Genomic DNA, 14,598 nt, shown 5'->3' on the forward strand with positions numbered 1-14,598 from the left:
GCTGCATTTATTTGATCAAAAATACAGTAAAAATTATGAAATATTATTATAATTTAAAACAGCTGTTTTCTATGTGAGTATCTGTTAAACTGTAATTTATTTCTGTGATGCGCAGCTGTATTTTCAGCATCATTACTGCAGTCTTCAGTGTCACATGATCTTCAGAAATCAGTATAATATGCTGATTTGCTGCTCGAGAAACATTTCTGATTATTATCAATCGTAATTATTCCACATTTTTGACTGGCGGTGCATGTTCAGACAACATTTGGTCATGCAAATGAATTGTGTGTGTGTTTGAGCTGTGAATTTAATGATGGACCTGAGAGATGTCAGTCTCTTCCATCCAGCTCAATAGTATAGAGATGCTTTGTTCAAAATATTACACCATTTGGTACAAAAGATCGGATGATAATGGCCAAAAGTGCATTCAGTCTGAATCTGAAGGCCTCTGGGATGTGTCTGGATCTTCCTTTCTTCTTAAAAGAGAGATGTTGTTGAAAGCAGCCGTTTTCAACTCTAATTCAGTGCCAAGGACCTCAGGACCTTCTAACAAAATCGCTTCAGTATCTTGATGAGAAAGAGAGCCTGACGATCCAAGGTCACCGCATTCAAAACTCACTAACGGCAGAGAAATGTTCTCAAAAACAGAAATAAATCGCTCTGCGCCAAACATATAAATAATATAAACCGGACGTGTGGATTCAAAATGAATGAATCATAAATCTGCACACTTGGACTGCACTTAAAACACTTGTTTAAAGCTGCTTTGTGTTCGTGTTTATAAGTATTCTTAGTGTTTTAATAAGCTTTCCAAATCCTCACCGTCTTCAAAGAAACTGAATTATAAAAGCATTATTTTTTTTAGTGAGGAATCTATTTTTGGCAGAACGTGTAATATAAAACGTGCAACAACCTTCATAATGAAAGTAAATAAAAGATCCTTTAATGAACATCTGAAGGCTTTCTAACGTCGTCTCTCGCGTACTGCGAGTAAAAGAAAAGCTTTTTACAGGTTTCATTATCTTTAGCTTAAATGCAAAAATACTTACCAGATATGGTCATATTTAATGTATATAAGATGTATTTAAATGTTTTATAAAGCAGTCTCTTCTGCTTACCAAGTGTGGATTTATTTGATCAAAAAATATTGTAAAAATAGTCAAATATTATTATAATTTAAAACAGCTGTTTTCTATGTGAGTATCTGTTAAACTGTAATGTATTTCTGTGATGCGCAGCTGTATTTTCAGCATCATTCCTCCAGTCTTCAGCGTCACATGATCTTCAGAAATCATAATAATCAAGGTTATTATAGTTAACTAAAACTAAAAACATAAAAACAAATGACTTGAAATAAAATAACCATTAACTAAAATAAAATATTACAAATATAAAACATAAAACACATTACTACTTGAAATAAAATAACCATTAACTAAAAAATGTTTATATATATATATATATAATTTATTAATTTTTTTACTAAAAACTATTTTTTGTTACTAGAAATAAAATAATCATTAACTAAAATAAAATAAATTATATTAAAAAAATTAACTAAAACTAAAAACTATAAAATACATTTTTGTTACTTAAAATAACTAGATAAAAAGAACTAATAAAAATTACTAAATTCAAAATATTAATAAAAACTATAACAGTATCTCAGTGGTACTAAAATAACACTGATTCTAATATGCTGATTTGCTGCTCAAGAAACATTTCTGATTATTATCAATGTTGAAAACAGTCATATTTTTGTGGAAACTGTGATGCATTTTATTTGATCAGGATTCACAGATGAACAGAAAGTTCAGAAGAACAGCGTTTATTTGAAATAGAAATCTTCTGTGACATTATAAACGTCTTTACTGTCACTTTTGATCAGTTGAATCCTTAAAGTTTTTCAGCAGCAGTGTAAATAAGATCCTCATGCATGCATTAATACGTTTCGAGCACCTCACCTAGCACTCCTAACCGGTAGTTCACGGTGACGACGATCACGTTTCCGTAGCTGGCGAGGATGCTGCCGTCGATCATGTTCCCCGTCCCCTCGACGTACGAGCCGCCGTGAATATAAACCATGACCGGCTTCAAGCCCGTGTCGTCATGCGCATCTGAAACAGAAAGAAAGATCACGTTATATAACCAACAAACACAAGAGAACAGATCAGGCAGAAAGAAACATTTCTGATTATTATCAATGTTGAAAACAGTCATATTTTTGTGGAAACTGTGATGCATTTTATTTGATCAGGATTCACAGATGAACAGAAAGTTCAGAAGAACAGCGTTTATTTGAAATAGAAATCTTCTGTGACATTATAAACGTCTTTACTGTCACTTTTGATCACTTTAATGCATCCTTGACGAACAAAATCCTTAAAGTTTTTCAGCAGCAGTGTAAATAAGATCCTCATGCATGCATTAATACGTTTCGAGCGCCTCACCTAGCACTCCTAACCGGTAGTTCACGGTGACGACGATCACGTTTCCGTAGCTGGCGAGGATGCTGCCGTCGATCATGTTCCCCGTTCCCTCGACGTACGAGCCGCCGTGAATATAAACCATGACCGGCTTCAAGCCCGTGTCGTCATGCGCATCTGAAACAGAAAGAAAGATCACGTTATATAACCAACAAACACAAGAGAACAGATCAGGCAGAAATGGAAAACGGTTTGGAACGGCAGTAAATATTGACGGATGAACTCCTCCATTAATTAATCTCAGTCTGTGTGCATTTAGAGGAAATGTATTCCAGTTTTTGTACTGAATAGAGTCGAATGGGTGTTTCCTCATGAGCTTTTAGCTGCTAGTAATCTTCTGTGACATTATAAACGTCTTTACTGTCACTTTTGATCAGTTGAATCCTTAAAGTTTTTCAGCAGCAGTGTAAATAAGATCCTCATGCATGCATTAATACGTTTCGAGCACCTCACCTAGCACTCCTAACCGGTAGTTCACGGTGACGACGATCACGTTTCCGTAGCTGGCGAGGATGCTGCCGTCGATCATGTTCCCCGTCCCCTCGACGTACGAGCCGCCGTGAATATAAACCATGACCGGCTTCAAGCCCGTGTCGTCATGCGCATCTGAAACAGAAAGAAAGATCACGTTATATAACCAACAAACACAAGAGAACAGATCAGGCAGAAATGGAAAACGGTTTGGAACGGCAGTAAATATTGACGGATGAACTCCTCCATTAATTAATCTCAGTCTGTGTGCATTTAGAGGAAATGTATTCCAGTTTTTGTACTGAATAGAGTCGAATGGGTGTTTCCTCATGAGCTTTTAGCTGCTAGTGTTTTATATCACGTCCATTAAGTCATTATGGTCTCCATTAGGCAGAAGACCAGAAAACACTGGAATGCTGTAGAAAGCTGTTATTTCTGCGTTCACCATTGAGAGCAGGATAAAACCCGGCCAGTTATGAAAAAACTGCTGATTGCTTCCATTAAGTATGAAATATGAAAGCGTGTTTAATGAGAAAGAGGATGTTTAATGTTATAAGCAGTGCTGGGGAAAGTTACTTTTAAAAGTAATGCATTACAATATTGTGTTACTCCATAAAAAAGACTTAGTTACTTTTTAAGAAAGTAATGTGTTACGTTACTTTTGCGTTATTTTTTAAATCTGGACAGGGCTTGCTTGTTTGTTTTTAAAATACAAAAGTTCTATTTTTGGCAAATATAAAAGCCTTTCACACCAAAAGTGAAATGAATAAGCCTCAGGCTGAAGGGAAAGTACATTTTATTTTACGTAATTTAAGTGAGATGAATTAATGCATATTCATATTTGTTTTAGAACTACTGTAACATCTGATTTCTCTCAGCATGAGGACAGGAGAGCCGTCAGTCAATAAATTGGAAAAAAAAGTATCTTGCGTTACTTATTTGAAAAAGTAATGCGTTACTTTACTAGTTACTTGAAAAAAGTAATCTGATTACGTAACTCGCGTTACTTGTAATGCGTCACCCACAACACTGGTTATAAGTTACAGTGTTACCGTGTAACCATTCTTGTGTTATTTAAAATCAACTTAAGCAAAGATTATCTTCACATAAACACAGCATTAGAGGAAATATTTATATAACTGCTGGCGTGAATGTCTCATCATTTCTAGAAAAAAAAAAGTCTGTCAAGACAAACTTTAAGTTGGCTTGAGAAAGCCGGACCAGAAAGTTTGAAAAGATTAAAAAGTTTAAGAAGTTTAAAACGTTTTAGTTTGATGGTTTTCAGTCTGAAATAGTTTGAAGTTTAAAGTAGTTTTAAAAACTTAAAATTTGAATGTTTTGAAGGCAATACAGTCTGTCAGAGATAGATAGATAGACAGACAGATAGAAATAGTCAGATAGATAGACAGACAGATAGATAGACAGACAGATAGATAGACATTAAATTGTTAGCTTTGTCAGAAATGATAAACAATATATTTTTTTTAATGTTTAGTGAATTTGGAGCATGCATTATGAAAACAAATCACTCAATTGTATTAAGTATAATACAGTGCATTACAGATGCTTTATAGATATAAAAATCCATTAGTTAACCACGATTACACAAACATCAATACAAATATTGCAAAAAGTAACTAACTACATAAATAAATGCATTTTTATCATTTACTTTCCTTCAAAAGTCAGCAACTAGCGTGTGGATTTGTTAATTGTCTTACGAAGCCAGTGTTATTTTAATATCATGAGATACTATTCTGTTTTTTGTTAATATTTTTGATTAGGTTTTATTTTTATGTGTTTTGTTTTCACTTCAAATATAAAGTTTTAGTGATTCTTTTTTGCATATCTGTCATTTTTATACCTTTTTTTAAATGCCAATATTTTTTTTATTTATAAGTTTTAGTTATTTTATTATTTGAAGTTAAACCAATTAGAAATTTAGATTTGACAACTACTGTAAAATTTATAAATAAAATTAAATTAAATAAAATTAAATTAAATAAAATTTAATTTAATAAATATAAAATAAAACAAAACAAATAAAGAAATAAATAAAAATATTTTTAATAATAGGTAAACTTTTTTTTTTAATTTCAGTTAGCTTTTATTTTGCGTCAAGTAACTTTTTAAATTTTATTTTAATGTTAGTTAACCATAATAACCCTGGAAAGACCTAAAACCTGAGATGGACTCACTGAGAACAGTGAACGAAACTTACGACCAACACTTTACATCTAATGTTTTGCTTGTCATCTCCGTTCATCATCTGTTTCATTACGTTCTGCTCCTCGAGGTGATGATGAATCTACTAGAACATCACAGTTTGGACATCAGCTGCTAAATCATAAATCCATCTCTTTAGAGAACAAACAGCATATTCAGTTTCTGTCTATGTGAGAAACAAGAAGTGACACGTGCAAATAAGATCATGGCAATCCCATGAATACATGGATATGATGTTAAAACGGCTCCGTTCCAGCAGCTAGTGAGCTCCTAAGTAGAAAGCATGTTAAGGCATCATAGACACGCTTCTGTTCCACATATTACAGCAGCATTTCATGCATCCTTTCTCAAGAAGTCAAAGCCATATTGCAAAAAAATCTATGCAAGGATAAAGCATGAAAACTGTTGAATATAAATATAAACCATTCAATACCAAGAAATATGTATAAATAAAAATAAAGGTCTTACTATTTTATCCAATATTTGTGCATGCTATGTTATTATATCCATAATTTCTAACACATATTTTAGCATAATTATAGCAGCTTTGCAGCTTTTGCAGCATATTAATGTCAAACTCAAATTTAAAGCAGTTTATATGCATATATGTATATGTGTGTGTGTGTGTGTGTGTGTGATTATACATTATATACAAATCTTTTTTGATTAGTATGTAAAATTATGTATAATTTTTATGAAATTGTGAAATATATATATATTCACAATTTCATAATTTAATACTTTTTAAAGAAAGAAAATCATGAAAAATATAATTAAACATGTACATGTACACACACACAGACACAGACACACACACACAGACACACACACACACACACACACACACAGACACAGACACACACACACTCACACACACTCTATTATTAAGAAGTGGAAGGTATTTGGTAAAACACAGAGCCTCCCTCCAAACTGATGAAAGGCGACCGAGAGCTACAGCAACTCTGAAGCAGTTGCAGGAGTTTATGACAAAGAGAGGCCATTGTGTGCATGTGACAACAATATCACAGACTTTCCACAAATGTGGCTTATATGGAAGAAAAGCCGCTCCTCAAGAAAGGCCACATGCTTTGCCAAAACACACCTGGAAGATTCTGAGGCAGATAAGACTAAAAATATTAATTATTTGGCCTCGACAGCAAACGATATGTCCGGCAGAAATCCAATCGAGCTCAGCATCCAGATAACAGCATTCCTGCAGTAAAGCATGGGGCTGGTGATGTCCTGCTGTTTCTCTGCAGCAGCGACTGGAGCACTCGTCAGGAGAGAAGGAGAAATGCATGGGGCAAAATACCATCAAATTCTTGAGGAAAATCTGTTGTCAATGGGAAGAAGGTTTACCTTCCAACATGACCCAAAGCACACAGCAGAACTGAGCACAAAGCGCAATGTCCTTGCATGGCCTCGTCAGAGCCCAGACTGAAACCCCACTGAACATCTGTGCAATGACTTGAAGACTGCAGTCCACAAACACTCACCATCACATTAAACTGAACTTGAGCAGTTCTGCAAAGAAGAGTGGGCAAATATTGTAAAGTCTAGATGTGCAAAGTTAGTCGAGACAAATCCCAGCAGACTAAAGGCTGTATTTAAAGCTAAAGGTGGTTCAACGAAACACTGACACGAGGAGCTGATCCTTTTCCAACTCAGATATGTTAATTTTTTTCTGACATTGTAACGCCCCTTTCCTGTCACTGGGAATTTTATGGGTGACACCCGGGTTCTTCTATATGACGGGTTCAATGTGTTTAAATTCGTACTGCTACCTCTTCCACGCCTTTATCTCAAAATATCAGGACAAATGAAATACAACTCACCACAAAGCAAAAAAGTTACCCCAAATTAAAATGTACTTAACTGAAATGAATCTGTTGTCAATAAAATAAAAAAAAACTTTTTAAAGAAAAATTGTACTGTTATTCATCAAGGATGCATTAAATTGATCAAAAGTGACAGTAAAGGCATTTATAATGTTCCAAAAGATTTCTATTTCAAATAAATGCTGCTCTTTTGATCTTTCTATTCGTCTGTGAATCCTGAAAAATAAAACATATCATGCTTTCCACAGAAATATTGTGCAGCTGTTTTCAACACTGATAATAATAATCATGTTTCTTGAGCAGCAAATCAGCATATTAGAATGATTTCTTGAGACACTGAAGACTGGAGTAATGATGCTGAAAATTCAGCTGCGCATCACAGAAATAAATTACACTTTAACAAATATTCACATAGAAAACTGTTATTTTAAATTATAATACTATTTCACAATTTTTACTGTATTTTTGATCAAATAAATGCAGCCTTAGCAAGCAGAAGAGACTCAAACGTTTTACCAGTAGTGTGTGTGTGTGTGTGTTTTCGTAAGCCGTACCTTCCTCCGTGGGCACGTAGATGTTGAGGTACAGACAGTCTTCGCTCTGCTCGTGTACGTACGACGCGACCGTGTCCAGGTTTGCGGTAAACCACACCGGTAGCATGTCTGTGAGCAGCAGCCGGTCCTCCAGATACTGCGGACACACCGGAGCGAACTGCGTGGCGTTCCTGATGCCGGGCCACGACGCCGGTGGCTCCGGGGCCTGAAACCGCCGCTGTCCAGTAGGGGGCATCGCATACGGGACCCCCAGATACTGCTCCACGGGGCCCAGGATCTCACTGGGCAGCGCCACATGCAATCCACGCAGCTTCCCGTAGTTTGTGGTGACGGTGGTGAACTGTGCTTGCTGACAAACGACGAGTGTAACTCCCCAAACCACAGAGACGACCCGAAGGATCATTCTGAGACGAAACATGGTGAAAGCAGCAGGAAGCAAAGGTGTAATCCTCACAAATGTGTTAATCCAAACACGCACGGATCCTCAGGCGAGCTCCTTCTGTTGATCCTGATGTTGGGCTGGCTTCTCTGTCGGAGCGTCGGCCCTCGTGTTGATGGAGACGGTGCCTGCCATGTTTCAGAAACACAACTATATCCTGATTTAATTCCAGTCAGATTGATCCGCCTGTGAGACAGAGAGCAGAACAATCAAATTATGATTTACACCAGAAACATACTCAAGATTCACTACATGTATAGTAGACATATATCTAAACAAGTGTTCTAGATTTGAGGTTGATATGTATTGGAAGTGTGTTTCTGTCATGGGATAAAGAAATAAAACAAGGTAACTGCAGCTGTTTTCCCTCACAGTTCTGACATTTTTTCTCAGAATTGCGAGAAATAAAATACATTGTCAGAAACGCGAGATAAGAAACGAAGATTTTTTTTCCTCGATATTACAAGATAACTTCTTGCAATTTTGACTTCTGTCTCGGAATTCTGGGTTTACATCTCAGAATTCTAACTTTTCTGAGTTTATATTTTGTTTAACATCTTAAGAAAATAAAAAAGGTAACTGCGACTTTTATCTCACAATTCTTACTTTTTTCTTGCAATTATGAAGCCTTTTCATCAAAATTTCGACCAACACTTAAGTTAACTTTTTGCATTTTTGATATTTCCTCAGAATTCTAAATCTACATCTTGCAGTTGTTACTTTTTTTCATCGCAATACTGAGTTTATATTTTTAACTATGAAAACCGAGTTTACACCTTGTTTTACATTTTTGATTTAGGTTTTGTTTTTTTCCGGTGTGGAATAATCACGAATAATTGTGAGTTCAAGTTTATATCACGCAATTCAAGTGAGTCAGAATTATGAGATATAAACTCAGAATTGTGAGATAAAAAGTCACAATTACATTTTTGTATCTTTATCTCGTGGCGGAAAGCAAGCTTTCATAGATAATAACCTCAAACGTGGAACACTTAGATTTATGTCTTTCATTTTGTAGCAGTTTTATTTTTACCACAATTCATAAAACATCTTTTATATAAAAGTAAAAAAAAATTACAGTACATTTTACATTTTTTTGAAACTTGAACTTCTATAACTTTTCCCACTTGATAATTGTACAATAATTGTCTCATAATAACTGTAGCGACTGTCTTTGTGCTCCAAAGCATTGAAGCTTTACAACAGCTGAACTTAAAATATTGTCATCAGATCAGAGCTCCAAACATTAAATGAAAACATTAAAATCATGGCGATATGATACTGATACTGATCTTAGACCAGATACAATCAGTAAGTAAACATTGCAATAATGTTAATGCTTTTATTTCGCTTTATCTCTCCTTGTCTCATGAGCTGTGCTCATTTTAAATAGTTTCTCACTATTAAACTTCAGTTGTTAAAAGGATGGTTCCTCTGATTGAAAAACATAATCTTTTCAAGTTCAGAGCAAATAAATATATAGACATACACTAACATTTTTTTTTTTTTAAATAAAGTGATACTTTTATTCAGCAAGGATGCATTACATTTATGATCTTTTATAATGTTACAAAATATAATGCTGTTCATCTGTGACTCCTGAAAAATCAACATTGATAATAATCAGAAATGTTTCATTTAATCAGCATCTTAGAATGATTTCTGAAGATCATGACACTTTTATAATAAAAAAACACAGAAAAACAGAAGAGACTTCTTTCAAAAACATGAAAAAATCATACAGACTCGGTGTATAACTGTTTTGCCAGCCTTTGCACGCAAGATTAAGTTTATTAATTCTGAGAATTTCTTCAAAAAGCTTGATAACCGTCATCTCACCTCTGGATGACCAAAATGTATTTTCGGTTCGATACGTTACACTGGACAGACACACTGATTAATACAAAATATCTCTTCTAGCATCCTGCAGGAATGAAAACACAAATACGATAGCTTTAATATCTCAAAAAGACCCAACAACTTATCTGTGCATCAGCCAACATTCACGAGAGACTCAAAAGCATCATTTAACGGATTCAGCCCTGCATTTCAATGCATTCGTCACACCTAAAACATTGCAATGTCTAACAGTAACGCCAAACCATAATACTGCGATTCTAATGCCGATGGAGCGGCTGTGAAATAACACACTCAGCTTTGTATTTCCCATCCATTAAAATGAATGAAATGTTCAGTGGCTCTGCTGGCAGGGAGAAAAGTCCAGGCTCTCTAATAACGCGGTCGTATAAATCTGGCACATTCATTCAGCAGCCATCTAAACGCTCAGAGCCATTAACAAAGCTGTCCTCCAGACATCTGCAGCGCTTAGCACATCTCATCTGTGGGTGTCCACTTACGTAATGTCGAGCAACACACAATATATTATTCATGAGGATCCTCGTCTTGTTTTCTGTCTAAACATCCTTACAAAGCATGAAACATTGAGCTGTACAAACAAAACAGCATGCAATATTAAGGCTTGTTGTCAGAGAATCAACCATGAATTGACCATAAACAAACAAAATAAATCCTAAAAAATAAAATGCAAAGACAAAATACACATATATTCCAGATGGATTCTCTGGCAACAAAGCTTAATATCAAATTTGCATCTCTGGTAGATATTTTGCCATATTCTTTTTATATTTGTACAGGACAAGAAGACAGAAGTAAGAATAAATTGTGTCTTTTTGCAGTGTAAACAAGCTGAAGCAAAACAAGAGTAACTATTAATGTGTTATAAATTACATAAAGTGTGAGTTGTGCATTTGTATTGCCGCTTATACAGAGACACTAAAGATATTAATCATAAACACGTGAAATAATACTAAAATTAAAATAAAATGCAAAGACAGAATACACTTATATTCCAGAGAGATTCTCTGACAACAAGCCAAAAATATCAAATTTGCTTCTTGCTTTAAGGGTGTAAGTTGTGCATTTGTATTGTTGCTTTTCCAGAAAGCCGATCTTGAATATAACGATATTAAACATAAGCAAGAAAACAAGTGAGATCATGGGTTTGATTCCCGGCGAATGCATGAACTGATCAAATGAATAGTTTGAATGCAATGCAAGTCACTTTGGATAAATGCATAAATGTGAATGTGTTCCAGACGAGATTTCCATGACTTTCATGAAGTGTTAGCTGTGCATTTCTATGGTTGCTTTTTCAGTGAATTTATCTTGAATATAAAGATAGCATGCATGAACGAGAGAAAACAAACAAATTAAAACAAAATAAAATGCAAATTCAAAATATGCATATATTTCAGACAGATTCTCTGAAAACAAGCCTTAATATCAAATTCACTTCTTGCTTTAATGATGTTTAAGTTGGTACTCAACAAAAAGACAACAATAAGAAATAAATAATAAATAGTGCGTCTTGTTTTAAGAATATTTCGATATTTGTATCGGACAGAAGTTGTGACTTTTTTTCAGTGAAAACAAGCTGGAGCAAAGAAGAGTAACTATTGATTTGTTATAAAGTACATAAGGTTTAAGTTGTGGATTTGTATTGGTGCTTTTTCAGTGAATCTATCTTGAATATAAACATATTAAGCATAAATGAGAAAATAAAGAAATAAAACTAAATGAAAATTAAATGCAAAGAACAAATACACATATTTCAGATAGATTCTCAGACAACAAGCCAAAAACATATCACATTTGCTTCTCTAAGGATGTTTAGATATTTGTCATGAAAAAGACGACAATAAGAATAAATTGTTAAGAATGTGACTTTTTGCAGTGTAAACAAGCCGAAGCAAATATTCAGAAGAGTAACTATTAATTTGCTATACATTACATTAACTTTGAGTTGTGCATTTGTATTGCTGCTTTTCAGTGAATCTTATTAAGCATAAACAAGGAAAACAAGGAAAATAAAACCAAATAAAAATAAAATGGCAAGACAAAATACACTAGATTTTCTGACAACAAGCCAAAAATATCAAATTCTTGCTTTAAGGACGTTTAGATATTTGTACAGGACAACAAGACAAAAAAACATGATTAAATTGTTAATGTAATATTTTTTGCAGTGTAAGCTGAATACGAAGATTAACTTTTAATTTGTTATAAATTGCATTAAGTTTGAGTTCTGCATTACATAAACAACTAATGAGCTTAAATGAGTCAAATCGAGGCAGAATTCAATAAAGGTGCTACATATCGTGTCTCTGTTGGCTGTGGTCAAAGCATCACGCTGTGTGGAAATGTAATTTTCAGGAATTTAATATTCTCATCAGTAGGATTCAGGTCCAACAAACACAAAACTTTTAATTAGTTTCCACACAAAACCTCGACAGTCACAACCACGCTGTTCTTGGCAGGTTTGGACGTGTCGCTGTTTTCACATCGTTCTTTCTCAAACGGCTGATTCAAAACTAATAATGCTGCTTATTTACAGTCACGGTTAAACCTGCTCGGCTTTAACTAGAAAATGTTTGATCAGGTTGTTTGTGTGTTTCATGCTTTCCTGTAGATCATCACCACGGCCATGGGTTTGATGATTCCCGGCGAATGCATGAACTGATCAAACGTATAGTTTGAATGCAATGTAAGTCACTTCGGATAAATGCATAAAGACAAATGTGTTCCAGACGAGATGCAGAAATGAATTTGGGATTTCCATGAGTTTTTCCAGTCTTTTGTGATTAAAGGAATTTCCCTCAGGCCATTCAAGATCACGATGAGTTTGTTTCTTCGTCAGATTTGGAGAAATGTGGCATTGCATAGAAGAGTTATTATGGATTATGAACTCTATGGTATTTTAGTTATAAACGTCTTAATGCTGGATGTGTTTCAGCTTTTGTCTTCTCCAGATGTTAACTGATGGACTGGAGTGCTGTGGATTATTGTGATGTTTTTATCAGCTGTTTGGACTCTCATTCTGATGGCACCCATTCACTTGCAGTGAGACACTGATGCAATGCTACATTTCTACAAACCTGACAAAGAAACAAACTCATCCTAAACTCGGATGACCTGAGGGTGAGCACATTTTCAGCTAATGTTCATTTTTGGCTGAGCTACTCCTTTAAGGGAGAATGAGTTTTACTATCCATTTACATTACACATACACAAAGAGTCATTTCTAGCTAATCTGCCGCATGCAGCCCTGGATGTGCTCGACCTGACCACGGCCATCTTTTCTCACCGAGTCAATCACCTGAGCCATGAATGCCATGCAGCACAGCGGTGTAGTTACAGCATCAACCAGCAGGGGACATCTAATGAACACAACCAGTCCTTTGAAATTACTAAATTATATTGCATGCAAAAAACTTCAATTTATCTGGACAGCATGTTATTACATGTTTCCAGTAAGTGGTTGTGTGCATATATGATCATATTACATGAGATGCATGCAACACAGATTAATATGCATTTGCTCAAGAGTCATATACTGAAAATACACGGGAATATATATATATATATATATATATATATATATATATATATACAAAATGAGAAATTCTTCACACAGCTTTATCCATACAACAAAGCTCTCAAATCTCATTCTCATTAAGCTGTTATTCTTCATATCGACTACTTTAGAGCTTTGTTTGGTATTTTTAGTCATACGCTGAAAAAAAAATGGTGTAGAATGTCTTTTTAGTTGTTCATTTATAAATATTGTATGGAATTTATAAGAACATATAATCTTAGAATTACTATAGTAATGGAATGAATGGAATTCCTTTGAATTGTTAATTGAAAATTAATAATTGTTCAAAAACAGTCCAAATTTATGCAACCTACATATTTATTTCTAGCAAAACAACATCAAAACAACATAAATATTACTCTGAAAAAAATTCAAACACATTAAATGAATTTTACGTGAATAAACTTTAACTTTCAAATGAAAAAAGTGCTTTTCAGTAAAAAAAAAAAAAGTGCCAAATTCAGTAAATACTGTATATATTAAATATGTTTTTTTTTATTGCACTAATGCAACTTTATAGATAATTTAACAAAACATATTTTTGACACCTAACGGTACTTGGGTCCAAAAATGACCCGGACACGAAACATGTAACATTTAAATAGTAATATCTCTTTAAAAAATCATTGTTAAAAAAAAAAATAATAAAATCTGTGGGAAATTATTATTTTTTTGTATCTGCAGGGCCTTAAGCATTTGCAAAGTGTTGTTCCCTTACTAAAAACTATGATTTTAAATGTTTTTTAAATTTGCATGCATCTCTTTCAGGTCAAAACAGACCCAGTTGCGTTACGAGGCTTATAAAGAGTGTTCACCCACAAAATATTAATTCTGTCATCATTTCTACTCACCCTCATGTCCTTCACACCTGCATGACCTCCTTTCTTCTCTGGAACACAAAAGAAGATGTTTTGAAAAATGTCTGAGTTTTTTGCGCACACACTCATAAAAATAAAGGTCCCAAAAGAGGTTTTCACTGCAATGCCACAGAAGATCCAGTTTTGGTTCCCCAAAGAACCTTTCAGTGAAACATTTCCTAATAGAACCATTTTTTATGGTTCTAAAGAACCTTTTAAGAACCTTCCATGGATGTTAAAGGTTCTTCATGGAACCATCGGTGCCAATT

At 34.3% G+C, this 14,598-nt stretch overlaps 1 protein-coding gene across 1 annotated transcript in view; it reads right to left on the reverse strand.

Moving 5' to 3' along the window:
- The window catches only part of LOC107574390 (neuroligin-4, X-linked-like), a 39,198-nt gene that overhangs the window by 22,694 nt on the left and 1,906 nt on the right, over window positions 1-14,598 (reverse strand). Inside the window, exons 2-3 of the mRNA XM_016260827.1 lie at window positions 7,579-8,203; window positions 2,943-3,095 (exon numbers count right to left, since the gene is read on the reverse strand). Of these exons, the coding sequence (XP_016116313.1) occupies window positions 2,943-3,095; window positions 7,579-7,996 (571 nt within the window). The 5' untranslated portion in view covers window positions 7,997-8,203. The remainder of the gene's footprint in view (window positions 1-2,942; window positions 3,096-7,578; window positions 8,204-14,598) is intronic.

Source organism: Sinocyclocheilus grahami, unplaced genomic scaffold (assembly GCF_001515645.1).
Source record: "Sinocyclocheilus grahami isolate Dianchi unplaced genomic scaffold, SAMN03320097.WGS_v1.1 scaffold2208.1, whole genome shotgun sequence".
NCBI classification, from domain to species: Eukaryota; Metazoa; Chordata; class Actinopteri; order Cypriniformes; family Cyprinidae; genus Sinocyclocheilus; species Sinocyclocheilus grahami.